The sequence below is a fragment of the Corvus brachyrhynchos genome, unplaced genomic scaffold (assembly GCF_000691975.1).
Source record: "Corvus brachyrhynchos isolate BGI_N302 unplaced genomic scaffold, ASM69197v1 scaffold245, whole genome shotgun sequence".
Lineage (NCBI taxonomy): Eukaryota > Metazoa > Chordata > Aves > Passeriformes > Corvidae > Corvus > Corvus brachyrhynchos.
Genome location: NW_008238988.1, coordinates 4,545,917 through 4,556,270, shown reverse-complemented (window position 1 = coordinate 4,556,270; position 10,354 = coordinate 4,545,917). Strand labels below are relative to the sequence as shown.

General features: G+C 44.6%; 1 protein-coding gene across 3 annotated transcripts in view; it reads left to right on the top strand.

Annotated features, from left to right (window-relative positions):
* Nucleotides 1-10,227, top strand: part of MAPK1IP1L (mitogen-activated protein kinase 1 interacting protein 1 like) — an 18,463-nt gene extending 8,236 nt beyond the window's left edge. The window contains exons 1-4 of one of the 3 annotated variants that reach the window (XM_017738880.1): nucleotides 304-360; nucleotides 8,016-8,043; nucleotides 8,578-9,291; nucleotides 9,731-10,227. In XM_017738880.1, the coding sequence (XP_017594369.1) occupies nucleotides 320-360; nucleotides 8,016-8,043; nucleotides 8,578-9,291; nucleotides 9,731-9,742 (795 nt within the window). In that variant the 5' untranslated portion in view covers nucleotides 304-319 and the 3' untranslated portion in view covers nucleotides 9,743-10,227. Of the gene's footprint in view, nucleotides 1-303; nucleotides 361-2,981; nucleotides 3,017-8,015; nucleotides 8,044-8,577; nucleotides 9,292-9,730 lie in introns of those variants that run through there. The other 2 variants (XM_008637304.2, XM_017738879.1) reach the window with 2 other exon arrangements.
* Nucleotides 10,228-10,354: the final 127 nt, after the last annotated feature.

Here is a 10,354-nt window from a genome sequence, read left to right as displayed (position 1 = left end):
TGGGTTAAATATTTGTTCGGGTTTTTTTTTGTATTGTGTGGTCGTAGTCTATTAATGAGCACATCAATGAGCGTGGATTACATATAAGTGACTTTAACTTAAAGCTTCCTCTCTAAAAAAGGGCTCAGGAAATCCAGTTTTTCAGAGTTGATGAGAAGTTGGTTTATCAAATTTTAACGTATTTAAGGCAGCTGACTTACATGGGAGGGCCAGCACTGCGTGGTATCTGTGCCCCCCCGAACGCTGCCTGCCTGACAGGTTTTATTTCTGATGGAAAACTTGTTTCCAGGTCAATTCCGTGGAAAACGGTGCTGATCTGATGGTATTCAGCCTTACTGCCAGTGGTGTGTATGAGCAGAAGTAAGTGCTTTGTCTTTTTGAAACCAAAATGACACGCCCTGAAACTGCCCTTCCCAGGACCTGTGGAGATCGGTATAGCTGAAGGAAATATGTGGTGAATATCAGGCCAGTCCTGGAAAGCAGTTTGGGTATTCTTGAAGCTTGAGTTCATTCAAGTCCGTTTTAACAGTGCCAGATGAAAATGTGAAAGGTGCCAGGTGTGAATCCTGAGAAGTGGTTTTCCTGTGAAAGAGCCTCTGCTAAGGAGCAGAAGGGTGTGTGGGTTTGTGTGTCAGCGGTGAGGTTACAGCTGGAATGTGACACATGGGTTTGGTGTTTTGTTCGGGAGTGACACTCCAAAACCCTGCAGTGAAGCTGTTTGATAGCCACTCCTCAGAGTCAGTGTGTTTATTTCACTTAAAACAATTACAGTAATTAAGCTGATAATGCTTGAGAGGAGAACAGGGACTGCCCAGGAAAGCTGTGGCTGCCCCATCCCTGGAGGAGTTCCAGGCCAGGTTGGACGGGGCTTGGAGCAACCGGGGCTAGTGGAAGGTGTCCCTGCCCGTGGCAGGAGGTGGAAAGGGATGGGCTTTAAGGTCCCTTCCAACCCAAACCATTCTAGGATTCTGTGATGTGAGGCTCTGTAGCTCTCAAGATAATTTAGAGGCAACTCTGAAAGATCAGTTTTAATCATTCCAAGCTGCTGGACTAATACATCTTTTTCAGGATTCCCAGGGCTGCGTGGTGTGGACAGGAGGAATCTTTGGCAGGGGAGGCTCTCTGTTCTGCCCTGACTTTGTGTCACAGCTGGCACATGAACAAGGCACCTCCTTGTGATCTGTGTCTGCCGGGTGTGGGACCATCTGGCTGGGTTTGGGGACCAGATGAAGGGATCAGGTCTGGCCTTGGTGTGGGGAGGCAGCTGTGAAACTGAATGGTCTGACAAGGGTGAAGAGCTGGCACAGATCGTAGATCCTTGTGGCTTTGTATTTTACAGGTCTTGGAAACTGCCAGGATCTCTGTTTTGAAGAATTACTTTCTTTTTGGTAGTTGGTAATTTATAGCAAATGCCACAATTTGGTTGTCGGTCTTAATGAAATTTGTCCTGAAGATCTGAATACTGATCTTTGTCATTTTTTCAGTCATAACAGACAGGGAAAGGGGCAGAAATATCCCCAAATCTCTCATAGCCACTGATGATGTAGCTGTTGGTTTAGTTTGTCAATTAACTTTGTTCTCCCAATGGATAAAGACCCATGGCACACCAAATTATTTTATGGTATCTGAGCACTGGGGAGGCATTAAAGATGGGGAAAGGGCCAGAGGAGGCCACCAAGATGATCAGAGGGCTGGAGCAGCTCTCCTATGAGGAAAGGCTGAGAGTGTTGGGGTGGTTCAGCTTGGAGAAGAAATGGCTTTGGGGTGATCTAATTGTGGCTTTCCAGTACCTGAAGAGAGTCTGCAAGAAAGATGGAGAGGGACTGTTTTAAAGAGCATGGAGTGACAGGACAAGGGGGAATGGCTTCCCCACTGACAGAGAGCAGGGTTGGATGGGATATTAGGAAGAAATTCTTGGCTGTGAGGGTGGTGAGCCCTGACATAGGTTTCCCAGAGAAGCTGTGGCTGCCCCATCCCTGGAAGTGGATGGGGCTTTGAGCAGCCTGGCCTAGTGGAGGAAGGTGTCCCTGCCCATAGCAGGGAGTGGAATGAGATGATCTTTGAGGTCCCTTCCAACCCAAACCATTCTGGGATTCTATAAAGGCCAGCTCTGAAGTGTTGATATTTAATGCCTGAAGCTGCAGAAATTTGCATATTTTAGAAAACATTTAGAAGCTGTCAAAGATTTGGTGTCTCTTCCATTTTCTCCGTGTGCTATGTTGGGTAGTTACACTTATGTGGGCAGAAATCCTGTTGTAGATGAGGTTATGCTGGTAGGAATTAGTCATGTTAGAGTGACAAAGGAACCTCTCTGCCGAGGCAGCCGTGCCACCCAGTGGAAATGCAGCACAGCCTGTTGCATCCAGAAAACCTTTTTCTGTGTTTGAAAGATGATCTTGGAGACAGGAACTAAATCTGGCACGTCAAGTGTTGGAAAAATGTCAAACAACTCAAAAAAAATAGGAAAGCAGTGGATGCTGAGTTTTGGGTAAGGAAGAAGAAGTGCTTTGGACAGCTCTTCCTAACGAGGGTCGGTAAGGACTGATGGTGGATAAAAGCCAGGAAAGGCAAAAGCATGGGAAAATTGCTACTACACCCATAGTTGCAGTGAGATGGATGCAATCCAAGAGGGTTTAGAGCTCAAAAAACCACCGTGGAGCTGGTTTGTTGCGGAAGCTGTTTAGTAGGACGGATTTAGCATGGCACACGTAGCACCACGCTTCCAGGAACAGGCGTTTCACAGACCTCTCTGAAAGCCACCAGTTGGTTGTGAGCGCTGCTGGAGGAGCTCTCCTGCCAGAGCCGTGTTGGAGTTGTGCTTCCCAGCCTTTCTCTCTTCCCAGCGCAGCATGAGCACGGCAGCCTCGCTCGTCTCACCTACCTGCTGGTAACTTTTGGGAGCAGCTCATGGATGTCCAGGAGGCCTTGGCCTGTGGCCTGAAGGTTTTGCAGGGTATCATTTCTGGGCAGGTGCAGTGAAGTCCTTCCTGCCTCTCATGGCTCTTCAGGATAAAGGGTGAGAGGGATTCAGCTCCTGGCAGCTTTTTTTTGCAGGCATTGGTCATCTCTCACCATCCCTCACTTCAGTTTTGTGCTTCTGGCCGTTTATGTGCTCAGAGGTGGCTGAGAGGTGATGCCCTGACCAGCAGAGCTGGAGCTGGCAGGCTCTGGGCTTCTGGAAAGCTGGAGATGTTTCCAGGGGCGTTGGCCTTCGGAAAACAAAGGAAATCTTATCCTACAGCATAGTGGATGCAAACAGGACTTCACTGAATGCTGCCAGCTCTGTTGTCTTTCTGCTCCCTGCCAAATGACTTTAACTCCTGAACCCTCCTCCTTTTCTCTTTCTTCATCCCAACTCCAGGAAAGATAATTTGGAGTAGAGTTTAAATGTGGCAGAATAAATGTCTGTTACACTGATGAGTTTTTCTCTGCTCATATCAATGCTTGTGCACTAGGAAGGCTTCAAGAAATAATTGGTTAATTCAGGAGTCCATTTGTTAATCCTGATGACTCTCAAAATCTCATCAAGCCCCCATTCTGTGTGGGGTTTTTTCTAAAATCTTGAGCCAAAGTGTGACATGGGGGGACTTTAAAATTTAGTTACTTGGAGGTCTTCTGTCTGACACTGTCTCTGAGTCTGATCTGTGAGCATGTGAATGCCTTGGGCAATAATTGTATTAATATAATTGGTATTCCTGTAAGGTTTTGACTGAAATTCTTTAACTAGTGTTGAACAACCTGAATGGAATATAGATTCCAGATCTAAGTACAGATGAGTTCATATGTTGTCTGAATGTTAAGGGTAATTTCAGTTTCTTTTTTATGAAATGAAGGTGGCAGTGCCCAGATTAAATGTCTGTTTAAAAAACATCCCTGAAATAGGCCATCCTGTCTGCAAGAGGATCCTTGACATGCTTGGCATGGGCTCAGTTATCCCAAATGTTGCCAACAAATGTTGCTCTTGTCTGCTTGCCAAAGTAAAAAAGCCACTAAATCTCATTATAAGCTGTGCTTAACTACCTTCCCCCCCACCCCCCCCCATAAATCATGCAGTAGAATTGTTCCCTTCGTTTTCATGGCACAGAAATATTTGGGAATGATCTGCTAACAGATATTGGGGATATTAGTTGATATTTGGGAAGCAGGCCTGTTTCAACCGTGTTCACCCACTGCTTGACTTGAATTTACTTCTCCCTGACACTTTTGTGACAGATCCCAGGATTTTCTTCTGAGTTCTCCTTTAGTTTCATTTCTTCTCTTCCTTCTCTCCCTCGCAGCAAATGTTCAGCCTCTTCTGTGGACTTTTTTCAATCTGTTATAGATCTGTTTTTCAGTTGGTCTTATCCCATCTCTCCATCTGCCTAAAGAAATGAGGATTCTCTTGACCTGTTTTGGTGGTGTTTTTTGATAACCTGATTATGATGATGATTATTATTATTACCTGTTCACTTATGTAAACATTTTTTTGTAATTGTCTCTATATTAATGATTGATTTCCTTTATTTTTGGGGTTATATGAAATAGCTTCCACCAAAAAGCACCTGCCAAGTTATTGAGTGTGGTTAATTGCAAATATTAATGAATTCTTAGCAGAAGAGGTATTTCTTGAAGAGAAATTGAGTTTCTGGTAGATATGTCTCAGACAGCTGAGCTGTTAATAACAGGAGCAGAAACTACTTCCCTGATGTAGTTCAGTTGGTTTCTCAATTTTAAACAAATAGTTCTTGATTTGAACATGTCCCTCATCTGAGACAAAGACTCCTTACTTGAAAGAACTACTGCTGTTACAAATTGATACTGGAGTTTTAACAAACCTTTTTATTCATGCAGTTAGGCCCTGAATTCCATCAACTTTGTAGATACTTATTTCTTAAAAGGCTTATTTAAATTATTAGGTGCTTCTTAAAAAGTTTATTTAAATTACTAGGTATTTCTTAAAAGAGTTTTTTAAATTATTAGGTGTACCTTGAAAAGTTCACTGCGTTTCCACAGAGGTCTGGGTTGTTCCGTGTGGTCATAAATAACTTGGGAAATGAGATGAACAGTGTCTTGTTGATACAAAGCCATTCAGGAAAGTAAGGATTGGATAATAAATCAGCAGAAATAATTCAATGGCAATAAATCTGCTGTGATTCAGAGTAGATAAATGTAGAGCGGTGCGTATAATTTCACATATAAAATGCTGGGCTGACCCTTGACACTGAGGAGTGAAATATTGCCACAGAAGTGTCAGTTCCATGGGGATCAAAAAGCAGCTGAAAAATTAAGAAGTATCAGGAAGGAAATAGAAGACAAACCAGAGCATAATTATGATACTGTATAAATCAATTATTATCCCACATCTTCAATTCTCTGTGTTTCTTTCTTGTCATTCATCCCAAAAGATACAAAAGACTTGGAAAAGCCTCAAATTGAGGCAGGGAGAATAATGAAAGGTATGGAATAGCTGCTGGACAAGGGTCAGGGGAATGAGCTGGAGCTCAGCCTGGAGAAGGGACAGCTGAAAGAAAATGATAACAATCTGTAGGATAATGATCAGCATGGGCAGGGTGGATAAGAATAGACTTGCTGATTTCCTCAGCTGCAAGAATGGAGGACCAACAAGTGAAACTAGTAAAATCCAGGTTTAGAACAAAAAAAGGAGGTGGCTTTTGTGCAACAAATAGCAGCCCGTGGAGTTCCTTGCCAGTGGGTGTTGTAAGAACAGCACTGAAGTGGGCAAATGAGACATCCCCTCATCTAAGCGAGGAAACTGGATGTGTTAGTAAAAAAGGAATTATTTGAGGGTTATTACTCCGTAGAAATTGTGTACAGCTTAGGAAGTGTCTAAGCTAAGCTAAGTGTTGGGGGGTGAGTGTCATTCCTGTTCTTGTTCTTCTCTACTGGTCATTGTTAAGATAAAATGGGGTGCTGAACTAAATGGCCTCTTGTTCTGATCCAGAACTGTCCTAACATTAGGAAATTGTGTAGATAATAATAAATTTACAGTACAGTTTCAGAGATTAATGTATAAATAATATAATGTAAATAATGTGAATACATATTAATCTAAGGGAGCTTATAAACCTATTTGATCCAGGCTTTCTGTACACACCTCCATCCCTGAGACCATTCTCTGTCTTAGAAGTCAGTTCTTCACCATCAGCAAGGGGAATACAAAGATTGTGTTTTGTGGGAATTAACCTTGCAGTAGAGTTTGTACTCTTGACGTCTCTTTTGCATTCTTCCTCCTCTTACATTCCCTTCTGGCTCCTACACTCTCCCCTAAAAATTTCTGGCTGGTCTTGGTCATCTTCTTAACAGTTCCTCACCTCTGGTTGTTAATATGGCTCATTGGTCCCTATTTTCAGTGCTCCTTGGAAGTGTGGAGAGGTTGGAAGTTGGATACGTATTAGTGACACCTCTATAGTCAGTTACTGGAATTGGTGAACGTAAATAAGAGCATCCCCTGCCCTTGGTGTGTTCTGAAATAATTGGAGGATAAACCATTAGCAAACTATAGTTCTTTTATTTCTGGCCATAAGATCTGTGTGGGGATTCCAGCTCTGAGGTCCCCAGCATCTGAAGGACATGGACCTATTGGGGCAAGTCCAGAGGAGGCCATGAACATGCTCTGAGGGCTGGAGCCCCTCTGCTCTGGAGCCAGGCTGGGAGAGCTGGGGGTGTTCACCTGGCGACAAGAAGGCTCCAAGGAGAGCTCAGAGCCCCTTGCAGGGCCTAGAGGGGTTCCAGGAGAGCTGGAGAGGGACTGGGGACAAGGGATGGAGGGACAGGACACAGGGAATGGCTTCCCAGTGCCAGAGGGCAGGGCTGGATGGGGTATTGGGAAGAATTTTGAGGGTGGTGATGCCCTGGCACGGGTTTCCCAGAGAAGCTGTGGCTGCCCCATCCCTGTAAGTGTTCAAGGCCAGGTTGGATGGGTTTGGAAGGTGTCCCTGCCCATGTCAGGAGGTTGGAACTACGTGGTCCGTAAGGTCCCTTCCATGATTCTCTGATTTAATCATGTGTGGTATTTAAGTAAAACTTTATAAAATGAAGGCCTTGTTGCCTTTGTAAAATTGTGGCTCAGGCCTGTTACTTTGGCTAGAGAAGGACTGTGAGAAAAGTCCATGAAAAGAAAAACAATTAGTTTTTACCCATGAGAATGTAGTATCAACAGAAGCAAGAAAGTTAAACAGTAGAAGGAGAAAACAGCAACATATCCAAACCTGTTATTTTTTTGAATGCTTGAATGCTTATGCTGTAGGTAGCCAATGGTAGTATGTTGTAGTTAGTAATAGCCAATGAGCCTATTGTGGTAGTTTAGCAGCCAGTGAATATGTAACACAAATGATAACATAAAAAGGTGTATAAAAGAGGCTGCTTTGTTTAATAAATGGCTTTTTGGCCCTTGAAAGAGGCACTGTCCCTGTGTGTCGTGGCCGCCCCAATAGCGACAATCATGTTTTGGTTTAGATGCATTGACTTCCCCCACAAGAATCCTGCTATACCTTTTCCAAATCCCAGTTTAGAGAACACCTGGAATCTTTCCCAGGCCTCCCTGTCTGGGCAGGCTCCATATATTCCATATGAATGCTTAAAATATTTTTTCCTATTGCAATGTGACCTATTTATATCCTGTGTTGCACCTGGCTGAGCTGAGGCAGGTGGAGGCTCAGGACTTTCCGTTTCATGGGAACTTAATCCAGAGAAAGGTGTTTGGGTTGCTCTGTGAGCACAGGGAGGCAGGGCTAAAACACAAAGAGTAAATTTATTCCCATTACCTCACTAACCGGGGATCCCCAAAGCAACACCTGGGCACAGGTGTCCCAGCAGACACAGGCACTGATCACCCTGATCCGTGGTCCAGGACCTGGTGTGGGCCAGAGGCACTGAAACCAAGGCACCAAGAGTTGCTGCCAGTTCAGCACTTGCTGTGCTCTGAATGAGACAAATGTAGATGTCTCATGAAGTCTTGCTTAAAAATACCTTTATTATTTTCAACAAATTTCACTTTATCTCACCTTACTTTTCAGCACAATGTCTGGAACTGATGATTTTTCGGTAAGTAACAGTTTTTCTTTCCTGAAGATCAGCCAGTTGTGTTGATTATTCCAAAAGCTGACACAGTTTTTTGAAGGAAAAGGGGAGCTGACAGCTGAGAGATTTCCTCTGTATCACAGTCGTGGTGTTTTCCTTTTGGGTAGATGTAGCAATCCCTGGACTAAACTTCGGAAGCTGCTGGGTGCCTCCTGGGTTCTCTCCTGTGATATTAACAAAGGAGCTGTGCTTTAATGGCATCAGGATAGTTGTAATGGAAATCTAGGAAAATGTTTTCAGGTTTGTGCTGCAGTTGCCTGTTGTTCCGTGTGGTAGGTCACCTTTTATCTCTGGGTTTTTAACTGCGGCCTGTCAGAATGTCTCTGCTGCCTTAGTGATAGGAGCTGCACAAAAATGAATGTAATCATCTCTGTGCAGCCACCAAGAGCTCTTCTCCTGCCGCTCCGGCAGCTGGGATGTAGCCACGTGGTGGGGGGATGTCTGCAGCTGGGAACTCCGGCGGGCACGTTCCGTTCTCACCGGCGCTTTGTCTTTCAGTTGGCAGATGCTTTACCAGACCAGTCGCCTGCTAAAACCTCCAAAGTGAGCAGCACCAAGCCTGGCCAGCAGCCCGGGCAGCCTCCGCAGGGCTGGCCGGCTTCCAACCCTTGGAATAACCCCAGTGCCCCCCCTATGACTCCAACCGGACTGCCACCAAACACATCGGCTTCCAGCGTGCCCTTCGGACCTCCTCCAACGGGAATGTATCCTTCAATGCCCCCGGGACCGCCTGCTCCATTTCCTCCTCCTCCTACTGGACCCTCCTGCCCTCCTCCTGGTGGTCCATATCCACCCCCAACTGTGCCAGGTCCTGTCCCGCCAGGGCAGTATCCTCCACCAAATATGCCCTTTCCAGAGCTTCCACGACCTTACGGAGGTCCAACAGAGCCAGCTGCACCTCCTGCTCCTGTTGGGCCATGGGGATCCATGCCCTCTGGAGCATGGGGACCAACAATGGGAGGGCAGTATCCTGCTCCCAGCATGCCATATCCACCCCCAGGGCCATATTCCGCTCCTACCCAGACTCCTGGGGCTGCGCCGACAGTACCATGGGGTACGGTCCCGCCTGGAACGTGGGGACCTTCACCGCCCGGGCCATTCCCTCCACCCACAGGATCATATCCAGCTCCAGGACTATATCCTACGCCCCCTAATCCTTTTCAAGTGCCATCTGGTCCTGCTGGTGCTCCATCAATGCCTGGTGGTCCTCATGTGAGTATTTAATTTTGGTCTCAAGTTACTCTAAAGTATTTCACATTTAAGTGGGAAAATTCAATAGCATAAGACCTGCTAGTGCAGGTAAGGACTTCCAGCACACCTGTTTTATTCCTCAAGTCAGTGGGATAGGAACAACTTGTTAAATACTAAATATACTAGAATGGTGAAATTATGTTAAATTGGAGTATGTCCCATATTATAGTGGTCTTCCACTGCTTGGAAAGACTCCAAAAACCAAAAAAAGGGGGGAAGGCCTTGTAATAATTCTGAAAGAGAAAATAATCTGTTTAATCTGAAGAGATTGCTGCTAGGGCAATAGGGAGGGAATAATAAGTTATAAGGATGAATTTGTGATTAATTAAGAATATTTGTAACTGTGAATGAACTGCTGTGTGAAAAGCCTGTATTGACCATGACTTATTGTCTCTTGCAGCCTTACCGCTGAATACATTCTGGGCAACAGAATACTGTAGTTTTCCACCTTCATCCACTACTTACAGAGATTTTTACAGTTTTTGTTTCAGTAATGTATGGGGCTGTGAAGAATATTGCCTCTCATATGTGCATTTGAGGTATGAAGGAGCAGTTTACATCAATTTACCCTGCTCATATGCTGGCATAATTATTTGGTTTAATCAAGTGAAATACAAAGAGAAGAAATCAACTAACACACCTGTGGTTCTTATGTTGGCAAGTATTCCTTGGAAAAACAGGAGTTGCCATGTAAGGATTATAAAGAATCAGGCCCACGGAATTAAAAAAAGTTAATTCTTAAATTTCCATGAATGCTTTAAGTCTTGTTGCCAGACTTGTGCTGGTCATTGAACGGATGGATGGATAGTCATATTTTGTCTATTTTCAGGTTATTCTAAAAAGTCAATAGGGAAAGTGTTTCAACATTTTAGTCAAGAAACCTAATATTTGAACGTGCTACAGTAATTCAAACTAACAAGACAGAGCATGTGAACTCGAAGGTTTTCTCAGCATTTTGTACATACTCAAACCAGTTGCTCGGTCTGGGACTACGGAGGAGAAGAGCCACGTTTGGAAGCCTTGG